Here is a 27,593-nt window from a genome sequence, read left to right as displayed (position 1 = left end):
GACTAGCGCCGGCCGTAACGTAATACGACGTTATACCTCAAGAGGTCACCATCACTGCAGCGTCCAGTGTCGTCAACATGGGAAGTAGCTATCCATGGTAACCTCATTTAAAAAAATTCAATTAATTATAGAAATAGCAAAGAAAAATTTGGTTCAACATTGCTGTCACTTCCACCGTTTCATACAGCTCTTTGCGTTAAATGCATGCCATTTGATACTGAACTTGCAATGCTTCTTCTAGACTGGTAAGTAAACAGCTGTTAATGCTTACGTTGGCTTATAAAGGCAGCAACTCACTGACGGTGTAAATGTTTGCTTAATAAGAGTTTGTTGATGCGCTGTTAAGACTGGTCCTACAACAGGGGTGGACACAACATCTTTCTGGTAATGTGCTGCCCCCTGTTTGTAGTGTTGAGGACTAATTTGCCCAAATCGTATACGTTGCACCGTTAAGTGTATGGCGACAACATGACAGTAATTACTTTCAATGAAATACAATGATATCTGTTCTTTGTCACTGGAAGTCATAACTGGTTCCATTCTTAGAATTACTACAAAAATATGTTTTCATTGAAATTCAACACATTTTGTATTCAATGATTGTCAAAAACCACATTAGTTTAACTTTTTTATTAATAAAATAGATGTTTACAACAATTACAATCTATACATTTGAAATGATTTACTTCATAAAACCACACCTTTTAAATGTCATCTGTGTTTTTAAATCAAAAGCAAAACTAGATTATATCTACAAGTAAAGGACTACATGCTCTTCAACACTTCTTGTGTTGGAGCTGTGAAGGCATTCAGAAGTGAAGGAATTACTACAACATCGGTTTGTAAAGAGGTGTGTTGTGGTCACACAAAGTTTAGCACTTTCATAGAAAGAATACAGACATTCGTACTGTATAGATAGGAGCAACAACAGATCAAGACTTAATCAAACCTTGCAGAAAACATATCATTTTAGATCATCTGAATATGATCAACCATGTGCCTTGATTTAATTTGTGCTGAGACACAAGCGCATAACACTCAAACTGTGTGTGTGTGTGTGTGTGTGTGTGTGTGTGTGTGTGTGTGTGTGTGTGTGTGTGTGTGTGTGTGTGAGCAGCAGAGATGTGATACAAAGTGCTCTCTTCTCATCAGAAGTTACAGACTGCAGTCTAACATCCTCACCAGAAGGATGAGCCCGCTCATACTAACTTCACTCTCCTTTAGCTTACATACATCCTGAAGTTCTGGATAAATACAAGCATACATATAGGTACTTGTAAGTATATACAGGGTGCGATTTGCCGGTGGGGATGGTGGGGATTATCCCCCCCTCTGGTTTACACGTCCTACCCTCTGCTGAATTATTTTTATCCTCGGTGGGGATAAAAATTATCCCCCCCATCCAAAGTATTTTCACCATTACATCGTAATAATTAACAACCAAAATACACAGGGTCCGTCTTCATTTTGAAACATTTTAAAATGTTTCTCAAAATTATCCCCCCCTCTGTTTTTTTCACAAATCGCACCATGAGTATAAGTACTAACCAAGTGTTAAATATAGCATTACTTTACAGAAGGTGCTAAAGATGCAGTGTGTAGAATTATGTGGTATTTAGCGGAACAGACTTTCATATTCACGAGAATGTTTAAATTTGTGTTATTTTATAGTTAGACTGCACTATTTATAGCTACATAGGGAGGGGGTCTTTTACGAGAGAGCCCACTATGTTGCACCACCATGTTTTCGCATAGACAAGAGCGGAAAACATCTCTAGAGAGAATGTGTTAAATTAAAAATCATAATCGCTATCTAAGTTATAAGCTATGAAAAAAAAAAAATATATATATATATATATAGACTAAATAACTAAACGCAATTTATAACTATCAAGGAACATCATAACTTGACACTTGGCTACTCGATGCTGTCGTAGAGGATGACATCATTTTGGAAGTATACTGGCCCCTTACAGCACAGTAGTTGTTGCAAGGGGTTGCCACCCAGTCAACCTCACAAGATGGCACCAAGTCCTACACACTACAACTTTAAACAGCAGTTGGTTGTGAATATTAACTAGCAGGATGTCAATATAAACCAGCATATTGAGAATATTAACAAGCAGGTGGTAAATATATATACTAGCAGGCTCTGATTATTAACTAGCAGTTTGTTATGTTTAAAAAAAACTAGCAGCTTATTAATATAAACTAGCAGGTTGTGAACATTAACTAGAAGGTTGTGAATGTTAACGAGCAGGCTTGGAACGTGGAAGAGCAGGTTGTGAATATTAACTAGCAGTCTGTAAATATTAAGTAGCAGGTTTTGAATATTAACTAGCAGGTTTTGAACATTAAGTAGCAGGTTTTGAATATAATATTTGAAAGCTCCAATGTTTGTTCTTCACAGTTTGTTTGTGATTAACGTTACGTTGGTTTCTGTGCTAGTGGAACCCTACCAGTATTAATCCGTCATATACAGACAGGAACAGGAATTACGCAAGCGAGAGTCCCATATTTGGATGTTTCGTACGGGACACAACCAGAGAAAATGGCTGAGCCTCACCCTGGGTGAACCACTGTGTTGATCATAGTACCTTCCCCTCTAGGTCAGTAGTATAACAGGGTTTATCCAACAGTCATCGGAGGTGTGCTTTCTCAGGTGTTTCAGAACACAGGCTGGAAGCTCTAGAAGGTTCTACCTGGAGTTCCTGGTCCCATGACTTTTGAGTTTATTTCACAGTTATCCTTTCTTCTATTTTTCTTATGTTAACAGCGTTTTCTCACCAGGGCAATAGGAAATATAAATAACAGCCCTAAATGTCGCCACTAGACTGTAAATCTGTGCTAATAACTCTTTTATACACTTGTTTTTCTTACATTATTTTTAAGACCATCAAACCAGAACTAGACCTGGATGTGTTATGAAAACTAACCTCCCAGCATGCAGTGTAACATTTTCTCGTGACAATCACAGTATGTCTTCCAGACACACCTCTGCGATTGGCTGTCTCCAGAAGCAGAAATAGCTGAATTCTGGGTAAGTAAAAGTGGCATTCTGCTCCCGGGTGCATAGCGGGAACAGGTGCTCCACTAACTCACTCAGCCGGCCGTACCTGCAAGTCCAGAGAGGTCAAAAGGTCAACATTTTGCCGATGTAAAAGTTTCAAGTTAAGGTCTGTTTGCAGAACTTGTGTCAGTGAGAGCTAATGTGATTAAGAAGCAGAAGGACTAAGTTACTCACGAGGTCTTGTTTCCCCTGGCCTGCTCCAGGATCAGCTCTCCTTTGGGGTTGACGGTGAAGATGCGACACACAGGAACGCCCACCTGCTTGTAGGCGAACACATCCTGCATCCAAAACACACAGGAGAGAGGATGAGTATCTTTCTACTCTAGGACCCATAACTCTCTAATGAAAGACAGCGGCAGGATAGTCTAGCAGATAGGGTTTGGTAACTTTCAAAAGTAATGGGTTCCATCCTCAATGTTCACCGCCTAACCTGTAGTCAACCTAGAGCAAGATGCCCCTAACACCTACCTGCTCCTTAATGACCTGTCCCTGTACTATCTAACCCCTACCTGCTCCTTAATGACCTGTCTGTACGGTCTACCCCCTACCTGCTCCTTAATGACCTGTCTCTGTACTGTCTAACCCCTACCTGCTCCTTAATGACCTGTCCCTGTACTGTCTAACCCCTACCTGCTCCTTAATAACCTGTCTCTTTACTGGCTAACGCCTACCTTCTCCTTAATGACCTGTCTCTGTACTGTCTAACCCGTACCTGCTCCTTAATGACCTGTCTCTGTACTGTCTAACCCCTACCTGCTCCTTAATGACCTGTCTCTGTACTGTCTAACCCCTACCTGCTCCTTAATGACCTGTCTCTGTACTGTCTAACCCCTACCTGCTCCTTAATGACCTGTCTCTGTACTGTCTTACCCGTACCGGCTCCTTAACGACCCGTCTCTGTACTGTCTAACCCCTACCTGCTCATTAATGACATGTATCTTAATTAATTCTCAGTTATTCACTGAGGATGAAAGCGTAGTGGACGAAATAGTTAACCGAGGCGTACGTTTTCTCTGTTGCCGAAGGCTGCGTAGAAGGGCTGTTGGCTGGCGGGGAACAGGTTCCTGATGTCCGTCAGACACTCGATCTTAAACTTCTCAGGCTTCTTCTCGATCACCTCCCTGTGGATCACACAGGAGGAGGAGGAGGCTTGACCTACGACCCGACCTCTGGTCTTCATGAATCAAACTGACGATAAAGCGCTACTCTCATACAGATGCTTAATGAGGCTCTGGTGTTGAGCTAGCACTCAGGGTTTGGGTCTCACCGGTGAAAGGCGGAGAAGAGGCTGCTGGGGGCCAGCATCAGGGGCCCCCTTGGCAGGATGGCCCCCCCGTCGTTCACCCACTGCAGGTAGCCCCTCGTCATGTCCGCCATGCCGATGGCCCGCGCCGAGCAGTACAGGAACTTGTAGCCATTCCTGAGGGTGAGGGTTACACATGTTGTCACGGTGACGGTACATACAGTTGTCCTTCCATAACCGTGAGCATCAGCTATCGTTACGACTAGAACGAATCGGAATTGATCAGACTAGATTTGAATAGATGACATTATATGAGATTGGAATAGAAATGAAAAAACAATAGGTTTGAATAGATTACATTACATTTAGAATACAATTAAATATAATCCATTTCATTCATTGTGAGTAAGAGGACAGTTAAATCTGACCAGGTGAAGGGCAGAGTAACATAAATTGCAGGTAAAAGCAGACTAAGTGTGGGTTATAATGCTAGTATTGTATAAATAGGATGAAGTCCAAGAGGGATTGGGAGGCGAGACTCACTCATGCACCAAGTGGTAAAGTTTAGCGATGCCGCGGTGCGTCCAGTCCTTCCCCAGCTGGGGCAGAATTTGACCAAACACATCGGACCTGGGGACAGGAAAGAACAGGGACAGCATGAAAAACCCTTATTCCTGGATGTATTTATATGATTAATAGCATCAAAAACTTCAGAAGAAATGTTGAAGAGTTGCTTGATACCAACAGAAGAGAAAAATTAGAAAAGGCGAAAAGTTATGCTAAATAATGAAAAAAAAAATTGGTCCCTCTGTGATGTTAAACAAACCCAAAGGCTCTCGTGCCAAGATTCTATAACCCACAGAAGATTATTTAACACAATGGACAATTCTAGTACCAACAGGAAGATTTTAGAACCAACACCAACACCAACAAGATTCCAGAGCCTAAAGATTAGATAACAAAATGGACGATTATAGAACCAACAGAAGATTGTGGAACCAAAAGAAGATTCTAGAAGACAGATGATTCTAGAACCAAATTGATGCAGCAGTATATTATTGTAGAACAGAGGCCGGAGGTTCCATAAGGCTTGTTACTTAGTGATGGTGCCATCGATGTCTGAGATGATGACGTTGTCGTCCCAGTTCCAGAGGTAGATGGTGCCCTGGCAGCGACACGTTCCCTGGTACTGGGTGGTGATGCTGAAGGTCACGTCGTTAGGCCCCTCCCTCAGTTTCAGGCTGGCCTATCAGGACGCATCAAAGCATTTTGGAATTAAAGTTACTCACCAGATAAGCCAAACAGAGATTCTGCTGGGAAAAAGTTAAGAGAAGAGTGTGCCAGAGTTACATTTGTTACAATACAAAGCTAATCAATATGGAAAACACTACAAGTAGTTTTCTATATTTTGTACTCAAACACATATATTGCATGTTGTTGAATAGCAAGATATTATCAAGTCTCCTACTATCTGTTGAGACGAGAGGCGGAGTGACTTCCTGTAGGAAAGACTAGGGGCGGGGCCTCCGGTCTGCACGCGCTCAGTGAGCGGTGTTGCTATCTCTGGGGGAGGAGCCACAGAGTTCAGCTCCTTGGAGTCGTCTTCGCTGGAGCTCTCTTCCAGTCTGTGAATGAGGGAACGCAGTCAGATTCCCAATATCCCCAGTCTCCCAGACCTGTTTTCACTGCCCAACCCCTGCTGTTAGCTACTATGTCTAACTTGGGATAAAATGATGACAGGAGAAATTGTTTGTCAAAACTCTTCATTGCCACAAGAGGACAGTGTAGGACAATGGTAGAATTGAGCTCATGGACCTAAAGCATAGGATTACCTTAACCTAACAACTTTTCCACTTTACTAATTCATAACAATCTCATGCAAACATAACCATTTAAAAAAAAATACCCAAATCTTAACATTTCACATAAACCAAACCATTGTTAGCCATTTTTACAAAAACATAGCAATTCTGTACCAAAATGTACACATTAGTAATGCATTATGGGTAATAAGTGCTGACTCACTGTGCAACAGGAGCCGGTAGCGGGATGGAGGGGCTCTCCGGGTTCTGAGAGTCTAGACTGGACTGCTTGAACTCCACCGACTGCAGAGAGAAGCGTCTGTATCAGGATTGCCCCGTTAAGGGACCCTGCTTTAACACCAGCTGTGTTGTTGAGCCACTACAAGCCATCTCCAAATCAACCTATTTGTAACGTCACAAATGGGAGTGTCAACCCAGATATAGGATGGATAATTCAGCCTACCAGTAAGTACAGTCCACCGAGAAGGAGGCTGGAAGAATGATCCATCTATCATACATCTGGGTGGACAGAGCGCACAGAGGGTGGATTGGGGTTTATCAACATCTAACGTGGTGCTACACCAAGGTGTGGGGCGGGGTCTACCTGTTTGACGCTGCTCTTCCTCCAGAACCACCAGCGACCAGACTTCTTGGGCATCTTCTCCTTCACCCAGGCCTCCTCCGTAGCCTGGAGGTCACCAAAGAACCACGTTAACCCCCCACACACACTGACTGTCTACAGTGCTTGGACTACATTCCAGATTCTGGAACCTCTAGTTATTCATCTTACATTGGGCAGATTAGAACACCTCTATCTAGTTCTAGAGCATACCTTGGGTAGATTCTAACACCTCTATCTAGTTCTAGAGCATACCTTGGGTAGATTCTAACACCTCTATCTAGTTCTAGAGCATACCTTGGGTAGATTCTAACACCTCTATCTAGTTCTAGAGCATACCTTGGGTAGATTCTAACACCTCTATCTAGTTCTAGAACGTACATTGGGCAGATTAGAACACCTCTATCTAGTTCTAGAGCATACCTTGGGTAGATTCTAACACCTCTATCTAGTTCTAGAACTTACCTTGGGCAGGTTCTGCTGGAACGCCTGCATGCAGAGGATCAAGGGTGCAGCCAGAGTCCAGTTGTAGTATCTACGGACACAAACGTTTGTGGATTACGTTTAGACTAAGATCCATTTCAATAATGATTTTTGTTCGATTATAACTATCTTTTATGTGGAACAGGGTGTGTGGCTCTTTCAACCCGAGTCCATGAGGGTCAATTACTCACCGGTTTCCAATCTTCACCACGAGATTGGGATTGTCGACGATCGCCGGATTCTCCGAGAAATCCTGGTAAGTGATGATGTGCTCCAGAAACCTCTCTGGAATCAAATGTTTATTCAGTGAATGAGTGCAGCGTGTAATCTAAACCCCGTAATCAATTGAAGTTGAATTGTGCTTATAACATAAAACATGCATAACTTTTCTTTATGTGATTAATTCATAATAAATCCACAATCAACGCTTAATTCATGTATAATGCTTGGAATTTGTAAGTCATTACTGGGTTACAAGCATCAGTCATACATAATTGTATGACTGTCATTGATGACGAAAGTACTAGAACTGGACGGGGCGATGGGGGGGGTACCTTTTGGGATCTCTGCGTCCTCCGCCACCCCCCCGCAGAGTGACAGGGTGACGTCAGGTAGGTCCAGCCCCCCCACTGAGTCTGACAGGCAGTCGGTCCCACTGTCCGCTGCCCCGCTCCCTACTGACTGGGGGGACTGGGAGCTTGAGCGCCGTCCCACCTCCTCCCAGTGCCTGGACGCCTGACCACTGCACATATAGATACATATTTATAAATATATACCTCCTCCCAGTGCCTGGACGCCTGACCACTGCACATATAGATACATATTTATAAATATATACCTCCTCCCAGTGCCTGGACGCCTGACCACTGCACATATAGATACATATTTATAAATATATACCTCCTCCCAGTGCCTGGACGCCTGACCACTGCACATATAGATACATATTTATAAATATATACCTCCTCCCAGTGCCTGGACGCCTGACCACTGCACATATAGATACATATTTATAAATATATACCTCCTCCCAGTGCCTGGACGCCTGACCACTGCACATATAGATACATATTTATAAATATATACCTCCTCCCAGTGCCTGGACGCCTGACCACTGCACATATAGATACATATTTATAAATATATACCTCCTCCCAGTGCCTGGACGCCTGACCACTGCACATATAGATACATATTTATAAATATATACCTCCTCCCAGTGCCTGGACGCCTGACCACTGCACATATAGATACATATTTATAAATATATACCTCCTCCCAGTGCCTGGAGACATGACCACTAAACATGCATATCTATAAATGTATACATATATATGTAATTTAGAAATATACAGTATATCTCCCAGTGCTTCAACACCTGCTCAAATACATCTGAATTATTATTACAATTATATTTTTATTTAACCTTTAACTATCCAGGTTGAACACACTGAAATGTGTGAGCTATTTTGCCTGTGTGACCTGGCTAAGAGGGCATATGGTAATTTAGCAGAAACCTTTATCTTAAGCGACTTACAGTCAATTCAAGGGATGGAGGAGCATGTGGGGGTTAGACATCTAGCTCAAGGATGCCTAAGATAGACTGTGGTCAATGGAGGTTTGACCCCAGAACCGGTTTCATTAACCCCACCCACTTCCCCATCCTAGCCCCGCCCCCTCTCTGCAGGGGGTTGTACCTCTTGGGGAAGTAGCGTGCGGCTACGTCAGGCTCCAGGGCAGTGAGGTCATCCAGGTAGATGTCCTCAGGACCCTGGTGCTGGCTCCTCTTCCTCACATCTATGCACAGCAAAGGAAGAGGATAGTTCTGCTGACACTGCATTGTGTATGTGTGTGTGTGTATGTTTGAGTTTGAGTGAATGTTTTCACTCCCTTGTTAAATGTGTAAAAGGGAGTTCCCACTTCCCTTGTGGTTCCCAACATCCAACAAGACTTTTTAAAACCACCGAACAGATATCCCCTAAAACTCAACATCCTCCTTTCTTCTTCTTTATCAATCACTTCCTTTCAATAGAGAAACTGCGTCATGCATCACATCAACACTGCACAAATATGGAAGGACATAATAAAAATAACAGCTAGGGTTACCATGAGCGCTAGAGTTAGCATGGGCAGTAGAGTTAGCATTAGCATGAGTATTGGCATTAGAGTTAGCATTAGCATGGGTATTACATACCTCTCCTCTTGTCCTGTGAGTCTGTGGTTTTGCTGCAGGGTTCTGAATCGAGGCTGACGTTGTTGCGTGCAGGCGGGCTGGACTTCCATTTGGCGGCGTGTTGCCCGGATGAGGCGGCGCCGTTGTCGTTAGACCGGCCCGGCTCCAGGTTGGCGGCCCTGGGCCGGGGTTTGATAAGACCGCAGGGGGAGCAGAAGGAGGGCGTGTCTTGGGGGTCAAGAGACTCCACCTCCATGGCCTCCGAGCTGAGGATGACCCGGAAGTGTGTGCTCTGGGACGGGGTGATGGTCAGCTCCCTCCGTTCTGTCTCTCTCTCCTTCTTACTGACCTGGAAGGACAACAACATATCAAACGTGTCAGTGCAAGTCCTCACCTGCACAAACGTTCAAACACCGAAGCCCGTCATGAAGACGTATGATATTTCCGTTATTTGAATGGGTTCCATTCCATTCCTTACCCTGGTGCATTCTGGGAACTCTCCCCAGGACCACTGCATGTGTGCGTCGGCTCTGAGCATGCTCTCTGAGGACTTCACCGTAAGTTCAGAGTCACTTTTAGGTGAGGCATCTTCAGAAGGATCCCTGTTGAGGAGAGAGCGTCACTCCTTATTAAACTCTGAGAACAAGGAACATGCAGTGACTTCCAGCTAACCTTAAAAAAAACTCATTCTCTCTGCTGCCAAGGAATGTCGGGATGGACCATTAGATGCAGCCCATTGGCCCAAACATTTGGCAGAGAAATGTTGGTCAATGGTATTCAGCCACTCATGGGAGATTTCAACAATCCAAAGCAGAAAATTGAATAGGTAAAATAATCAAAACTACAACATGTTAGGAGGGGTTAGCTACAGTTAGAGAGGGAGCCTTGCCTGTTGGTTGGACCCCAGTCTCCGTCAGAGAAGGGGTAGCTGTCCCACTCCAGGCCATTCCATGAGGGGTGAGACTTGTGCCCCGTGGGGTCCTTCACCGACACACAGCCCGGCCTGGGAACAGGGTCAGAACAGTAGCAGCACAGCATCAAAACACTAAATTCACATTTTGGTTTTGTTTCTAAAATGTTCAATAGCATATATCTATATACATAATGAGCAATAGAATAATAAAAAAAGTGAGTGCACTGTTTAACTTTACTGACAAAGTAGATGCTCCTAGATGTTCCTTGATTTGAAGTGCTTCTTGTTATGTACAAATACTGAGTGCAGCTCAGCCGCACAGTACTCCTCTAGGTCTGACTGTCTTGACAGTACTGAGGTGTGAGTTTGCCTCGTGCCCACTGCCCGTTGACTGATCCCCATTGACTTTGAATGGGGACGGACGTGCATTGTGGATCCGTGCGCTACGTTGGAGCCTTCGGCGCCGTCAAAAAGTTGAAAAATGTTCAACTTTTTCGGCGGCGACGGATCCGTCATCCAATCAGATCACGTATGCAAATGTAAGCACTGTGACACTACTCGGGCTCTGACGACCCTGGAAAGCTCCCCCATCCGTCAGCCACGCCTTCCGGCGTCCTTTGACTGACGGCGCAGTGGGCACGAGGCGTCAGGTCGAGGTTTACCTTCCGTTGTGGACGGTCTGCTCTTCCTCAGAGCTCCTGCCCCCCCCCGCCAGCTCCCCTCCCTCGGCCCCTGGCTGGTCCTCGCGCCGTGGGTCGGCCTTATGCTTCCTCTTCCTCCTCTTCTTCTTCTTGTGATTGGTCTGGGCGGGGCCTGGCGACACCTGGTCGTCAGGGAGGGAGGGAGTCTGGGGGGGGCGGAGCTCCGCAGTTTCCCGCCACAACAGGCTCTCCTCTGTCGGGATGGGCGATGTCACCAGGTGGGAGGGAACCGCCTCCTGATTGGGTGGGAGATCACGATAGACAACTGAGGATGGCTTTTAAAGAATATTTAAAAGGACATTTATTTTATGAACTCAGAAGTTTATACGATTTTTGTACTTTATCTTTCATATTTTTTAAGAATTTACCTAAAAAATAAGAAAGTATTTTATTTCAGTACCAGTTGGAACTTCTTTGTTTCAAAGTAAGAGTCCTCAATATTTGTTAATAAACATCTGGCCTGCTAACCATCGATGACTTTGATAACATTCATCTTAATTTCTTTGCAGGTTCCTCTAGGATACTTACATTGCATTTCTCTGTTTCCTGGACGAAGAAGGCTTCTCCGTTGTCGCCCAGTTTCATGTGCAGGTCCACAGCTTCTCCATTGATCTCAATATCGATCTAGGAGGATCAGTTAGGTAAAGGTTGGTTGTACATCTGGAGATATCGAGCACAGCTAAATTAAGGTTAAGATGGTTAATGTCGTTCTTCAAACTAGCACTGAAGAGCCATGGCTGATTTGGTCTTATTTTCTTATAACATCTTACCCAACCTTTGTTTCGGCTTTATGTTACTATAAACGTCTTCCCATTCCATACACACATTATAATCCTAACTGTCCCTGGAAGGAGGGATCCCTCCTCTGTTTTCCCTCTCACGGTTCCATCCCTCAGAAGACAAAAGGTATTTTATTTTTTTTGTTTGTTTCATGAGACGTGGCTTCTAGCAGATGGGGCTGCCTGGCTTCACAGGCTTGTCACCTCCTTGCTTAACTCTTGTTTCCACAGTGATGCGTAAATGTGTCCTAGTGTATTAGCTGAAGTGTTAACCTGAGCATGAAGGTCACAAAGTTCATGGCTTGCAAACACACACACACACACACACGTATACACGCGCGCACACACACACACACACACACACATGCAAGCACACACCCTCTACATGTTGTTTGAAGTCCTTGTTGCTATCGATTGAATATGTTTATCACTGGTCCAAGTTTAATCAGAGGGGAGTAGAGGGTGAGAATATGCCCACAGCTTCTAGTCTTACCCTGTCCATAAATAGACCATAGCTACAAGCTTCTGTTGTCACTATCAAGAAGGCCACCATTAGCACTCTGTCTTCCCTAGCGCAACAGAGCGCAAATGATACAGAGCTTAGGTCTGGTCAGGAGTTCTTAATATACATGTGGTTCTAAACTTTTGCAATGGTAGCAACAACAAACCACTACTGCTTTACCTCATTTTCTCTGCTAGCACAAATGCCAAGTAGAGAAAAACATAGATTGTTGTTGTTGCCCCTGCCATCCTACGAAAAAAAGATTTGCTCACAGGGTCCTATGTTCCCCGGTCACATACAAAGCGGGGAACATAGGACCCGGGGAACATAGATACGCTCCCCTAAAACATAAGTAACTAACGGCTAACGAACCATTAGCTAAAAATGTTCCTAACTGCTAACTAATGGTTAATTTAGCACTAGCTAACTGTGGGCTAGGTGTTCATAACCAAACCCACCACTTTCTCCCGGGAGCGCAGTACGCCCAGCTTCCCGAAGCGCACGTGGAATGGTGAGCACTGGAAGGTCCCGTCGGGCTGCTGGACCACGATCACGTCGATGGAGCCCGACAGCGTGGCCTGGTTGATGCCCTTGTACAGTTCCTTCACCGTCACCAGAAGCTGGCCCACGTAGTTCATGGTTTACACCTAGAAGAACGGCCAGGAAGCAACGGCAAAGGCAAGTTAGACCCAGTTGCTCACTACCGCTGGTTCCATCCTCGGTGCCTCCTCCACAAGGGTCCTTGAGAAAGGCATCGGGCAACCTTACCTTAGACTCAAAAGGGCCCCTCTTTTACCATCAGGTGTGAGGTTTATTGGTCATTTCAAGCCATTTTAAAATCCAAATTTTGTGAAATCCCCAGCAGGAGTAGATGGATCAACCTACCGACTTTGTAGGTGGATCTATCTATCATACAGATACATATAGGGCCCTATTTTAACGGTCTGAAACGCAAGTGAGAAGCGCCAAGCGCAAGTAGCTTTGTGGGCGGTTCTATGGCGATGTTGCTATTTTACCGGCGCATAAATGACTCAAATCTAAAATGTTCTGAAGAAGCCTAATTACCCGTAGGTGTTGTTTGGGCGTAACGTGCAATAAACCAATGAGAGTGCCATCTCCCATCCCCTTTAAGACCCATGAGCGCATTTGAATCTGACGAGTTGATATTTTGACAGTGCGTATGCAGTCTCAGATGAGACAGATACATTACTACATGAATTTCAAACTTCAAATGGCTCAGTTTATTCCCAAATAATATGACCTAATTCACACATGGAATAGCGTTTTCTTCCACAACTTCAGAAATACTGAGTCCTCAAATAAATTTCGGCAAAGAAAACTTAACACACATATGATATGCGGTAACTATGGTTCTATTTAATGACATACGCAATACATTAACAAACATCGTTTCTTACCAGTATTGCATGCATTATCGTTATCGACTTGTGTTCCTAATATGCATGTGTCCCGCCGTTAATATACATTGCCATGGACTGTATTATGCGTTACGTGTTTAGTTTGCGTGTGTTTAAACAGATGGACGCACACACGCGCGCCCGCTTTCACTCATTCTTTTTAACACTCACTCTCGGTAAAACAATGTTTTCTCACGATCAAATACTCATCAATCCTTAAAGTTATGGTCTTGCACACGATGTCTGTCAAGAAAATATGTGTTTGCTGTACGGTGTTTGCAGATGCATTGATTTAAAAGTACAACTTATTACCTTTGTATCAGCTGTTCTTTCCCAAATAATTTACCAAGAATGTGTGGCTAGGTAGATGAGAGAAGCAAAGTGTATGCACGAGGTGCACAAGCAACATTATGCATGCGCCCTTATAATAGCATCTGAACAACGCGCCGCTAACTTTAAACCAAGTATTACCTGGTTTGTGGCGCAATTGTTTTCTGAAACTGAAAAATAGCACCAGGGAACGTTTGCGCCAGAACACGCCTCCTCCTTTCGCCGAACCGCCCCTTGGTGCGCAAGATCATTCCCTAATTTACCGACGAGTGGCGGTGGAGGGAAAAGAACGCTCTGCGCCAGTTGCAAACTAGGAAAGACACATGCGTCAGTGTAGAAAGTCTATTGCGCCGGATGCAAGACAGGGCCCTTAGGGTCCATTTTGAAGTGGTTTTAAAGGGCAAAACATCATCACACCTGGTGGTAAAATAGGTGCCCTTTAACTGGTTGTGGCCTGGCATAAATATGTGATTCTGTGAAAGAGGTTGATCATCAGGTTGATGCATTTCTTTTCAGAGATGTTTTGCACAAAGAGAGAGGGTGCTCGAGTTTTTGAGTCCTACAGAGTTTCACTGAAGTGGACCACAGTTTGTAATGCGGAGACAGTCCTTGGTTAGAGATCCTGTTGTTGAAAATAGTGTCCCTGGCCTGAACTCACTGGCTCTGCCCCATTTACCCAGGAACAAACAGGTCACAACTTCCAGACCAAACCAGACCATACTAGAATAGACCAGAACATATCAGACTAGGCCAGAACAGTCCAGTCCAGAGCAGAGCAGACAAAGGTCACATCATACTAGAGTAGCCGTTTCTCAGAACAACATGCATTGCATTGTGCTTGTGATGAATGGTTGCTTCATTGTTCTGTGTGGCATTTCTAAGAGAGAAAGGATTCAGTATCAAACAATACACCCATTGGTGCACCTCACATTCAGGTCTTTTATACTGTACACATAGTATCCCACGCTCCCAATGTTGGACTCAAGTTAAAGTTGTAATTCATGCGATAATGCGTCTTTCTGTACAGACTGAGTGAGATAAAGCCCTACCTAACCCAAGAAGAAAGAATAGCAGCTCTGGTGGGAACACACCACACGTTCACAGCCAATCATGTAAGAGTTTACTGAAGATCAGCATGGTTTAGAGTCTCATGTAGGGGACCATGGGACTGCCTTCGACGCCCTCTGAGGGAATCAGCAGGTCTGAGAGGAGGTCCTACATTGGCTGACTTTCACCATGACGATAATACCAATAACATACTGTTTGTTTTTATAGAACAGAAGGAGCTTCGGTTAGCAGTGTCATGGAACAGAGGAGTAGAGAGAACTGAAACCAAATGTGGTTTCTGACTGTAGGCTCGAGTCTAGCCGAGATCGGAAGTTGTGGTTTGGTTCTTATATCTGAGGTTCGATGTTTGCCTTTTCACATAAACTCAAACATTTCTAGTAAACTACTAAATATCCCCAAGACTTACTTCTCAACAGTAACTCAACCTGTAGCCCACATGAATCAAACCTGTGCCACTAAATCAATGAATTACCACAGGCCGATAGACAATGGCGGTTCTACACGGGGGCCTACAGGGGCCAGTGCCCCTGTTGACATGTCCCTGGCCCCCCCTGAGCCCCCCCAGTATCCTTGCTAGGTCTAGGCTACACAATGTTGTGATGTGAACCACGTATTTTCATCCGTTTTGGCTGTTGCATTGGGATAACAAATACATTTGAGTAAAGAGTAGTAGGCTATCTGCCCGTGTGAATTCGGGAGGGATGGTTATGCAACGAAATCGAATGCATGCCGCTACGTTTTCTTTTCTTCTAAAAGCAGCTATCATTAAATGAGGAAAGAACCGTAGAACACGGAAGTTTCCTTTGAGCTCTTTAGACTGTGCAAGATTGCTGTAACCCTTCCTGTAAACACAGCCTCTTGGGAACAGTTTCTCCACACTGAAACTGATAAAATAAATAAGAAATGGCACATTGTTTTGCACTTCGTTGTAACCTGGAGGTTTTTTTTTCCACATTGACACACTGTATGTTGTACCCTGTAATGTATTTTTTATTTTTCATTTTTTATGGCCCTACCTCTCTTGCACGCTTGTACAAAACAAATGTTTATATGATTTTGATGATTTAGGGCATAAGCTCCATTAATTTAAGATAGTTTGACAGAAAAATACAGACTGGTGAAGTTATAAACTCTTGTGCAAATTAAATGTTTGATGATTTTAAAGTAAAATTGAAGTTTATATCTTTAAATATAATTTTTTGCCTTTTTTTTTTGTGCCCCTCTTGTTAAACACTGGCCCGTCCTTGGCCCCCCTGTGTCTAGAACCGCCACTGGTGATAGAGGTAACCTTCTTGACTGATGCTCCTCCCTGCTGTGTAGCTCATTAACAGACCTCATTCTGTCATAAGAAGACCTACTTCTACGGGAACTCTGTTGTCAACCAGCCATCACATCAAAATATAATATAATGATAAATATATATATATCTCCATATCGCCCTGATGTGTGTAGCTTGATCTAACTTTCTAGTAGTGGTTTGAGTGTGACGTATTAGATGACGTCTCATCTAATACACAACAACTCAACCATCTAATCAATGCTTCTGATCAATTACAATTACAATTAGGGCATTTAGCAGACGCTTTTATCCAAAGCGACTTACATAGGTTAATACACGCATTGACACACCGACGGCAGAGTCAACCATGCAAGGCGACAGCCAGCTCGTCAGGAGCAGTTAGGGTTAAGTGTCTTGCTCAGGGAAGAGTTAGAACTAACAGTTCGAAAAAGCAGACAGACGGCAAAACATCTTCAGATCGGCAGCCTGGCTGTCTCTCTGGGACCCTGTTGAGCATCCCCACAGCAGGCTCGCTGGCTCAACCAGTTTGGACGGTTCAGCCTCAGCTGACAAAGCAGTGAATAAGGAAGTCCATTATCAAATATTTGTTGAACATGTTCAGATAATGCATCCAATACAATAGATCCCACTGAATAACTACATGGGAAATGTAGTGAATGTAGTGTTTTTTTTAAAAAATTTGATAATGTGTCTATTAAGTGGACATGGTGAGGCTCCAAGTTGCCAGACACAAAACAGGAAGTTTTGGTTTGCCAATGGGGTTTGACGTCCGACATGTGGCAATAGACTAACAGTGGGTCAGTGTGTGACTCACAGTGTGACCTAGACCGGACACCATACCCTGTGTTTACCGACAATCATCTGGATGGAGCCCACATCATATCACGGTGTGTTTTGTAATGAACTCAGTATGAATAAGCAAGTTTAAACGTAGTGACCAGGTAGTTGGTGGTAGCTGTTTACAAAGTTGTCTGTCTGACCCCAATGCGGTTTAAACCCAGCATCAGATGACAGTTTATACACAAAAAGACAATCACAAGACCATCAAATCCGATTACCGTCTGTTTTGAGGACAGGATAAGTAAAACCATGAGTTGATGTTTGGATGAGTACACATGAGTATGCGTGACTGATATTAAATGCTCCTAAAATAATCAAAATAGAGTTTGGCACATAGAAAGCAAAAGTTGTTTTAGTATATTAAGTACCTTACCTTTAAATGTCTATATACTTCAATGTAATGACCCTATTTAGACTGTTTAGAATGGTAGTTTGAACTCATATGAATACTGTGTTATTTATCACTATTGTTACATTTCCCCATGATTATCATGATAAATAACGTTTATAAATCACCCAGCCCATGAAGATTACATAAGATTACGCATTACACCAGATTTAGTAAAGAACACTCTTACACCAACTGAGCTCTGAAAAGGCTTCTGATAATCTTGTTGTGTTTTTGTTGCAATGCAACCCTTTATAATCTGTGTTGCAATGATTGGCCATTCTGCACTCTTTATCTCATGAGTAACATGATAATGTTGCTGTGTTATAATATAGCCGTAAAGTAAATTAAAGTAAGTAAATTAAGTAAATTATATTGAAACCATGCATCGTCATGGAGGAAGGTACATTTAATAATGCGACCACGGCATCCGAAACTACAAAATGACTATTCCACGTGAATGCTGGTATTACCCATTTTGCTGACAAATGCTTGCGGAAAACCACACATATTCATGATGACAGCGGCAAGACAAGAATCTGCGTGGACAGATACCCCGTCTCGCAAGCTCGTGTTGTGTAGTGGCAGCCCGCAGGAGTCTGACAGGTAAACATCGCATCATGTGACGCCTGGACTTCACACCGTAAGCACCTTGAGACGGTTAATCCTGTTTACTGCTAATGTGTAAAGCCATGTTCCCCTTGGCAGCTATAGCTGTCCGGCCCGGCCAACTGGTTGTGGTAGGCTACAGGTTGACTGGCGTCCTCGGTGTTTTAAAACCCACCCCAGTCTCTAGGTCCAAGTGTTCTGTCTGTCTTTCCGTTGTCTGTCAGTCTGGCTGTCTGTCTGTCCCGCCACCTTAGATCCTACTGGACCTCGATGGGACGGAGACATTTAAGCATACCGTTTGCTGCGACTAAAATATGATCAAATATTGATGAGCAATTTCTAAGTGAATAGAAAACGATATACTCATCAACCACACGCCTTGCCTGCTGCGTTTACATATGCACCGTCTCTATGTCCGACCCCCCTAGGGTAAAAGAGAGTCAAGTCTGTCTGCGTCGCTTGGTGGACAGGTAGGCGACGCACCGGCGGCAAATACCGTGGGTCGCGATAATCTCACGATCGGATATCCTCCTGTCATGCCGTGCTTCTATGTGCCCTACACTCTTGACGGTACACTTACCTTCTCAAACGGAACCTCGTCCGCTGTAGTTGTTGTCTGTCCTAGCCGTGAGCCAAGCATCACTCAGGTCTGGCTGTCACCGGCAGTAACATCGTCTCCAGGCATTTTTGATCCCACGACGGAACGCCTGGAACGGGATCCTCCGAATGGGCGTTATCGGCGAGAGGGAGCGGTAGCGGAGCTTTCAGTAAAGCGGGTCTAGCCCCGAGAGCTAGAGAGAGGGATGGACTTCCGACAAGAATGTCCGTTTCCGTTAAGATTGTCGCATGTTTCTTAGTCAATGTTTCCAAGTCTCAATATGCATCTAATTGTCTTTAATGTTGTTGTTCTGGTCATTTTCTTATTCGTCTCGCGCTGGTCCTGGGTCTGTTAACTGGCGCGCACAGCTCATAGGAAGTAAGAGACCGGTAGACCGGTATAACGCTATAAATGAGGTACCTCTCTCTACACCGGCAGCTTCAATTCAGCTCAGGGGCCGCTCTGCCGGACACGTGATCTGAAGCGCTCCTCTGCGTAACTCCCGTGTTGTCATAATAATATTACCAGAACCGCACATCAGCAGAACTGACGGCCAGCAACAAGTGAAAGTAAAAACAACCCCGTTTCCAATGTAATGTAAGCGACATCTTTCTGGAAAGCAGAATTAGCTGGGTTGTATTTATAAACATTATTTAGACACACAACCATAGGTCAAGTTACAGAGGATTGTATTTTTAAATGGTGTTTTTGTTCTTGATATCAAATATAGCCAGTAGGAGTAAAAGGAATACACCCAACTGTTGTGTGAACATTTGAACACACTCATTTCAGTCCAGGAAGTGGACTGTGGAAACACCCTAGCCGTGTCTAAGTAGAGCTCCTAAAATATTGATTAACCCCTCAGTACAAGAATCAAGGGCAGAGCGGCCCAATTGAGAACAGGGCCACCTCATTAGTAAACAACATCAAGCTTTCTTGAAACTCAGCTCAGGACTTCTTGGCGTAATACCACTTGCCTTGTTTTAGATATTAAATTAAAACTGTAGTTGGTTAAGCAGGGTTTGAACTGTGTTCATGGATTATTGTATCATAGTTTATGGATTATAAAAGTTGGGATATAGGTTAAACAAATGTAGGCTAGATGTCAACTTCTTCTTCCTCACCTCTGTTTTTTCACCCCCTGTTCTGTTCCAGTTGCAATACTTAATCCTTGCTGGGAATTAATTCTGCCCTACTTCACAGCAACTATTTCCAGATTGTTAAGTCACCGGAAACATGTGTCTCCAGGCCCACCTTGCCCCCATCAACACATAGTGTGGCGTTTTGTCACGTCCTGACGTAGTTCACTGTCCAGAAGAACGCTGTTACACCCTCTTTATTGAAGCAATTCAAACTAATAAACAGGCATCGAGGCAACCACACCAATACAACCACACCAGCAGGCCTATTTGAAAACACAAGTTACATTATGACTTGATGATACCTGATAGCTGAAAGCTCGCCTAGTTGACATGAGGTGATACATGTGTTGCATTAGGTTAGATGTTTGACCAATCGTTAATATTTAAACAGTGTTAATGTGAACGAGTGTCCAGGGATCACAATGATGTAATAATACAATAATATGTAATGTTAAATCCACACGCTCACTTCAAGCCTTATGATATAATACTGGTTTTAATTAGTAACAGCATTAGTGGAGAGATGAAACAGACACACCTGGTAGCCCACACAGCCTGACCTTAGCCACAACCCTTTAAACAAACCTCTCTTACCTAATGAAACCTAACCATCTCTACCCTGATATCTAGCAATATCCTCCATTTTAACCATCCCAACCCTTCAACCTGACCATTTCAAACAGCACACATAACCATAACAACCCCTGATCCTAGATATAACCATTTATCATTACAAACTAACCAGCCTTCATGTTATACCTGAACCAGTTCCAACTGTATACAACCTTTCAACCGAAAATATTGCATGAAAAGCATCCCTGTTCAGGGACAATAAAGTTGTTTGAACTACGGAAACTGAAGACATGTGTGAGCGCTGCCAACCGTGTGGTTTCAGTCTCTCCGTGATTTTATGCCACACCGTGTCACTGTGCCGTGGTTTCCTCGGGTGACCCGGAGGGCGATGCAGCCTCATCGCAGAGCTCTGCGTCTGGGTGTTGCTGTGTCTCCGGCGTGGTCTCGGTTGCGGTCGGAGCGGGCGGTGTTTCAGCGGAGTCCTCCGTCACCGTCTTCCCCATCTCCTTTGCCTGCTCCACATTCTCTCTGCCGTCGACTTGTTTTCCGGGCATAGAGGTCTTTGGTACTGTTGAGTCTACGGTGAGCGACGGTAATGGATATGAATAAAAACAACAGTTAATGGCCCACAGATTTAAGTGGCTTTTAGATTGAAGTTCTGTATCTCTAAGTGTTTCCACATATCTCTTTACTAATTCTTCTATTCATTATTAATTGCGAGCAAGGTATTGTCCACGGTGTCCATTTCCTGATGTTCTGACCTAGCCTGACCTCTGACCTATGACCTCACCGCTTGGTTTCTGCTTGGTTCCCGCCCTAGCGGGCGTCTTTTTCTTTGGTGGCGTTGTGTTTGGGCCCACCATCACGTTCCCGTCCTGGTCGGTCAGGTAGGAGGTCACGCCCAGGTCTACGGGCCCCTGCGTCACTTGCAGCTGAGGAAAAGGGGTTCTTCAAGTCAAAGACAAGGGCTGGTTCTGAAGCCTGAGGTCACCGGGTCAGCCAGGTCGTATCATCTCTATAGAGAAGCTATGGACTTACCGACTGGTGGCCCACTGGGGGAAGGCAACACAAATGATGAACCAATGTTCTTGTCAGTAAAGAAACTGTGGTTACAGTATGGCGATATGAGGAGTGGAGGAGCAGTTCTAAACCTTAAGAGGTGGAGGAGGTGTAAACTATACGGAGAGACTAGGAGTTGGTGGAGGAAGAATGCAGTATGGAGATGTGAGGAGTGGGACGTGTAAACTATACAGAGACTAGGAGTAGGAGATAGAAAACAGTGGAGTTATGAGGAGTAGCAGGTCTTAACCCTAAACACTATGGAATGGGTATAAGAAGGAGCAGGAGGAGGTGTAAACTCTATAGACTCTGAGGAGGAGGAATACACTGGAGTTATGAGGAGCAGAGGAGCAGGTCAAAACTCTTAAGAGGAGAAGGAGGTTTGAACTGTACAGGGTGTGACAAAGTGAAGGATGAAGATAATAGTACAGAGAGAATAGGAGAAGGAGGAGGTGGAGCTGGTGGTGGAGTGAAGAAGGAAGACTTAGCAACAGAGAGGAGGAGTTGTAAACTCCATGACAAGACTAGGAGAGGAGGAGGACTAAGAGAGGAGATGGGGAAATGTATAGGGAGAGCCGAGGAGTAATGAGGGATCCAAACACAGTGAGACAAGAGAGGAGGAGGAGGTGCAGAAACATGCTCTTTTATTAGGTGGAGAACAGGGGAACACAGGAAGTGATACGAAATCACAACAGTGCTGTCACAGTGATGTGAGTTGGGTACATTGGATGTTTGACAAAACGACGAAAAACCACTTAACAACGGGATCATGTGGACAGTGAAGAGAGTTATTGAGCGTGCCGTTGATGTCATAATGATGTTGTATTTTAACCGTACTTTAAAGATTCAGGTTTCATAAATAATGTAAAGGAAAGGGGGAGGGGACATATTCACAAAGGCTAAATGACAGGGAAGATGATGAGACGAAGAGAGGAAACAAACATATACAAACAGGAAGTAGAAACTTCCAAACTAACACCCAGTCCACCGTCGGGTTCTAATTCTGCTTCCTCTCTCTTCTCTGCCTCAGAATATTCTAGTAATAATAACAACCTTGTTCTTCCTCTGGATAATTGTTTATGTTTCCTTCACTGCAGCAAATTCAAACAAATATATTCACCATCCAAAGGTCACACAAATAAAAACTACAACTGTTATTATATATCTTTGGCATGCTTTCTTATTCTGTAAAATATTGATCAAACTAACTGGTATAAGACTAATCTTGCACCAAATGAGATTTCCGGATCGTGTATCAACACAAATACAGTGAGCCTCTGTTATCTAACCCCAGAATCTGCATAACACATCCTCAACAGCCTAGTTTCCCTGTTTCTTTCTCGTCTGTTTCTCGCTATCTTCTATACAGATTCCCTTCAGACGTCTACTTCTTGCCGCCCAGCTCCGCCGGGTGATTGAAGACACTTACGGTGAATTCCCCGCTCTCCGTCCCGAACTTGTTCTTCACCAGGATGCTGTACTTGCCCGAGTCGTCCGAGTTCACCTTCGTGATGGTGAAGCTGGCGAACTTCCCTGACTCAAACTTGAGGAGTAAGTGGTCGTCGGACACGATCTCCCGTTCGTTCTTCAGCCAGGTCACCTCGGGCACGGGGTCACCGGAGATGTTGCAAGTCAGGTTCAGAGCCTGAGAGAGAGAGAGAGAGGATAGGAGGATTGAGGAAGAAAATATACCTACTGAGATAACACACGGTGGACGGATAGTGCAGAGGAGATGGGTTTCGGAGGAAGCGGTGAAGTTTAGAACAGAGTAGGTTTACAGAAGAGTTGAATAGATATCTGAGTTCACAGAATAGTTAGAAGAATAGTTAGAGAAGATTTGCATTGAGATTCACAGAGTTCATAGTCATTTTAGAATAGAGACGTTTTAGAAAATATTTGAGTTGAGTCATTTAATATGCAGTAGCATAGTGTAAGAGTAGAGTAGGGTCATTTAAGAGTCGAAATTAATCAACTAAGGTTGGATTAGGCGCCTGTCTGTTTTCATGATTTGACTGGTCAGCGTGTGTTAGAGTTATGGGATGAAGCAGGCCTGTCTTGGTGACCTACCTTCCCCTCCTGGATGGTGACCACATCAGGCAGACCTCCTTTAACCCGGGCCCTGTCTGGAAGAAACGCATAGGAACTAGGAACACACACCCATGAGGAACACAACTCCACTAGGAACACATATTTACTAGGGACACATATTTACTAGGAACACATGTTTACTGGTTAACAGCAATGTGTTTACATGGGAAAGAACATGAGCACCAATATCCACAGAACTATACGACGGTTTGTGTCAGGTGGAATCTGAATGGATTGATGAACAGACTTACTTCTTTCAGCGATAGCAGCAGCCCTGAGGAGAAAAAAATCGAAGGTGGAAGAAATTATTAGATGACAAAAATGACATATGACAGAAAATGACAAAAATGACAAAAATTATATCATCGTTACGATCAAATCGAGCAACAGAGTCACTCACTTCAGTCTCTTGAATTCTGCGACGGCATCGTCGAACGCTGGAAGACAAAACAGAGAATACGTGAGCAAGCGGTCGCTGGGATCCAGTCCAGACTCAGGAACCAGTACTCAAGATGCCTGAAGAGTTATTTGGTCCCATGAACCAATTTTTTGGTGTGAACAATCTTGGCATCCCCAACATTTCTAAATTAATGCTGCCCAACAATTTAAACCGTTTAAAATTATTTTGAAATGTTTAATTAAATTTCTACCGCTTATAACTCGCTTATAACCCTAAAGTTCGGGAAAAATGCAGTACAGAACTAGCACAGACCGAAGTACAAGCACAGACTCTAGAACCAGCACAGCCTCTTGAACCAGCACAGACTCTTAGAACCAGCACAGACTCTAGAACCAGAAGAGACCCAAGAAACATCACAGACTCTAGAACCAGCATAGACTCTAGAACCAGCACAGACTGAAGAACCAGTGCAGACTCAAGAACCAGCACAGTCTCAAGCGGGTCTGGGCAGCTGACCTTGTCCGGACAGCTCCACGGTGCGGCGCAGGCCTCCCTTGCCGTCGTTGAACTCGATAGCGTACTTCCCCGTGTCCTTCTCCGTGGGCTCCTTGATCTGCAGCCACAGCTGCTCGCCCACCACTCCGCTCTTAATGCGGTCCGAGAAGGAGATGGCGGAGTCTCTGTCAGAGGACACACAGAGGAGGAGTGGAGTCGTGATATAACCAGGAATGACCTCGGACCAGCGTTCCTACTATGTTATAGCAGAACTTCTCGGGGTGTGTGTGTGTGGGGGGGGGGTTCAGCCTTATTCCTGGTCGAGCTGTTATTCCTGATAGAACTTTCCGTCTGGACTCCATACTGATAGATGTCTAGGGGTTAGGGTGTTCGACGGCACTCAGCGAAAAGGTTGGTATTGGAAGTAGCTTTGGAGCTACAAGGATCCACCAAATGGCTTAAATGACTCACTTGTAGTGCCATGTGACTTGGAGCAGGTCGTTGTAATAGCTGACGAAGGTGTAGAGGCGGATTCCCTCGTCTGTGCTCGTGATCTTCAGGGCAGTGGAGGAGTTAGCTGGAAAAACACAGCCGAGAGGTGAGTTAATACGAGAAAACTAAAGGGACACACAATTATATGGCAAAAAATGGTTCTTACCAATTACACTGAACACTTCATTCATCATCTCCCTGAAACCTGTAAAAGAGACAGTTTACATTTAATGCATTATACAAATGAATACAGATTCAGACATGTGTTCGCCGCCTTATGATGGCGTCAAACTCACAAAAGTGCTCTGGTGTACTCTTTATTGCAGAGGTGCATATACCTTGATCCGTCAGATTCAACGTAGACGTGTCCTTCCCTCTGTCGTCCTTAAGGACGATGTTGTACACACCGGCGTCCTTCTTGGAGATCTGGTGGAAGAGGTGACAACATGAGCTCCTCACAAGGACGTGAAATTCAGGCCTAATACACAGGACCAGTTTACAGGAAAGCCGGGCTTGTCCCTTCCTGCTGTGGATGCTGCAGGACTCAGATAAAGGACGCGGATGCAAAAAAGCCAACAAACAGAACAAACAGACAGATGAACTGGTGGATGAACAGATGAACACAAAACCAATGCCAACTTTAAGTTGTCTCCAGGTAACGTCGTCGACTGTGTCGACTGTGTCCGCTGTACCAGCGACTGCACGGACGCCGCGCTGAAACGGCACACAGGTGAGAGGTTTATATATGCTACCGCTACTAGCATTAGCCTGACGCCCTCTCATCAGATAGCTAGCAGGACACTCAATGCTATGGTTACCACGGGGGTCTTCTAGGGCTATGGAGGCATTCCCTTATAAGCACATCTTATCTTACCGGGCCTCGTTGAACGAGATACAAGAGTGTGAATGTATATCGAGACTAGAACAACACTATGGCCATGTAGACACATACCGAAACAATGGGATGAAGATAAAGACAGTGATTGACACCAAATTAAAAACAAATACCTTTTAATGATTACCTTAGTAGAGAAGTCATAAAAGGATAGAAACAAGGCCAGAACAGTAGCATAGTACTAAATATGCTGAGCTGTGACCTTTGCATATTTTGTACTTTTTAGCAAACTGATCTGAACATGTTTTAAACATATCTCTATCACAAGGGTTAGGTTTATGAATAGGTTAATATATAAGTGTCTTCCGATAACTTCGGGCCAGACAAAGATATCTACCTACGGTATCTTTGTACGGTTCCTCCCATCGATATCAGGGATGCATGGTAACTGGTGTCCCCCGGTTTCCTCACCTGAGCGATCTCCAGCTTCAGCACTCCCTCGGTGAAGCTGAGCTGCTGGTCAGACTTGATCTCTTGGCCGTCCTTCTGCCACAACGCCACTGTGTCCTTCTTGATGTTCCCCACCTTCAAGAGCACACAGCAGGGAATCGTTTACGATATTAACACAGACCTAGGTGGGTCAATCACTACCAACTTAAACCTTTTAAAGGGCCCATATTTTATCACCAGGTGTGATGTTGTTTAGACCTCATTCACCTATCGGCCAAATTTGTTAGTGTGCTTTTTGGGGAAACCATGAATGTGTCATGGAAATGCCCTCTCCATGCTACCTAGGTGAGGAAAAAATAAGGATAAATCTCTATTTTTCATAGTTTCCTTTGTTTTTAGAAGGTTTACCCACCCAACTACACACACCCGCTAGATGAATAATATTAATATCTTCAATGTACCTGCTGTTCCAATTGTCGTATGCTCGACAGCAAGCTGAATTAGGCACTGAATTGTCTTTTCAGCGATTGTATTGAAGTCTTTTAGCAATACTTTAACCAAGTCATCAGACATTCAACTGCGATTGTCTGAAGGTTGTAATTGGTCAGACCATCAACAGTCGAAATTGCCTTTAATGACGCAAAAGCAGCTAAGCTCTTCCAATCGGTCCTGATTCAACGTTGCTCCTTTATCGTTGAACGGCTGGTTCTCAAAGCTCGAGGTCAAGGAAAAGGTTTTGGAATGCAGCCCTGATGGTAAAACAGTGGACCTTCAACCCTACACCATTTCAGCCTCCTCCTTACCTTACACTTGAGGATAACACAGCATTCTGGAGTCACCTCAAATCCAAGGTACTCCACAAAGTGAGGACCTGTGAGAACACCAGAGAAACTTTAAAACATCCGTCTACTAGATGTAATAAACAGATATAATAACATCGGTAGTGTACACATGTAATAAAGTAATATTTACCTTGTTTCCTGACCCACTCCTTCATCTGGAACTCAGACTCCTTCTGGAGAGCCTTGAACACTAAACAAGTAGTCAAAAACAACTATAGCATTTAGCGTAGGATGAGATGTTTACACAACAGATATACCTCTCTTCCTTATCTAGTGTTGTAGTTTATCCACCTAGTGAGGCACCAAGTTTGTTTTATTTTAGTTACTTGTTGCGGAAAAGTCTGACCATTGCCGTAATTGGTCTGGGATTTGCATTCTGAG

General features: G+C 44.1%; 2 protein-coding genes across 2 annotated transcripts in view; both read right to left on the bottom strand.

Moving 5' to 3' along the window:
• Nucleotides 1-660: 660 nt before the first annotated feature.
• On the bottom strand, nt 661-19,196 carry LOC307088709 (phosphatidate phosphatase LPIN2-like). The gene is made up of 20 exons (XM_079754660.1): nt 18,819-19,196; nt 12,744-12,932; nt 11,533-11,628; nt 10,966-11,240; nt 10,280-10,393; nt 9,869-9,992; nt 9,412-9,739; nt 8,915-9,014; nt 7,772-7,959; nt 7,409-7,502; nt 7,200-7,269; nt 6,720-6,803; nt 6,339-6,418; nt 5,782-5,938; nt 5,411-5,559; nt 4,857-4,943; nt 4,338-4,490; nt 4,077-4,191; nt 3,245-3,348; nt 661-3,116 (listed from the first exon to the last, which is right to left on the bottom strand). The coding sequence occupies exons 2-20, from the start codon at nt 12,921-12,923 to the stop codon at nt 2,972-2,974; spliced, it is 2,643 nt and encodes an 880-aa protein (XP_079610786.1). The 5' UTR covers nt 12,924-12,932; nt 18,819-19,196; the 3' UTR covers nt 661-2,971.
• Nucleotides 19,197-20,901: 1,705 nt separating this feature from the next.
• Nucleotides 20,902-27,593, bottom strand: part of myom1b (myomesin 1b) — a gene marked incomplete at both ends in the record, with an annotated part of 28,070 nt that continues 21,378 nt past the window's right edge. The window contains 14 exons of the mRNA XM_079754659.1: nt 20,902-21,128; nt 21,342-21,483; nt 23,040-23,255; nt 23,678-23,733; nt 23,950-23,972; nt 24,099-24,135; nt 24,615-24,778; nt 25,065-25,170; nt 25,252-25,290; nt 25,424-25,511; nt 25,725-25,799; nt 26,392-26,505; nt 27,174-27,241; nt 27,343-27,402. Of these exons, the coding sequence (XP_079610785.1) occupies nt 20,902-21,128; nt 21,342-21,483; nt 23,040-23,255; nt 23,678-23,733; nt 23,950-23,972; nt 24,099-24,135; nt 24,615-24,778; nt 25,065-25,170; nt 25,252-25,290; nt 25,424-25,511; nt 25,725-25,799; nt 26,392-26,505; nt 27,174-27,241; nt 27,343-27,402 (1,415 nt within the window). The remainder of the gene's footprint in view (nt 21,129-21,341; nt 21,484-23,039; nt 23,256-23,677; nt 23,734-23,949; nt 23,973-24,098; nt 24,136-24,614; nt 24,779-25,064; nt 25,171-25,251; nt 25,291-25,423; nt 25,512-25,724; nt 25,800-26,391; nt 26,506-27,173; nt 27,242-27,342; nt 27,403-27,593) is intronic.

The sequence above is a fragment of the Pollachius pollachius genome, assembly GCF_949987615.1.
Source record: "Pollachius pollachius genome assembly, chromosome: 17".
Taxonomy (NCBI): Eukaryota; Metazoa; Chordata; class Actinopteri; order Gadiformes; family Gadidae; genus Pollachius; species Pollachius pollachius.
This window is presented reverse-complemented; position numbering and strand designations above follow the sequence as displayed.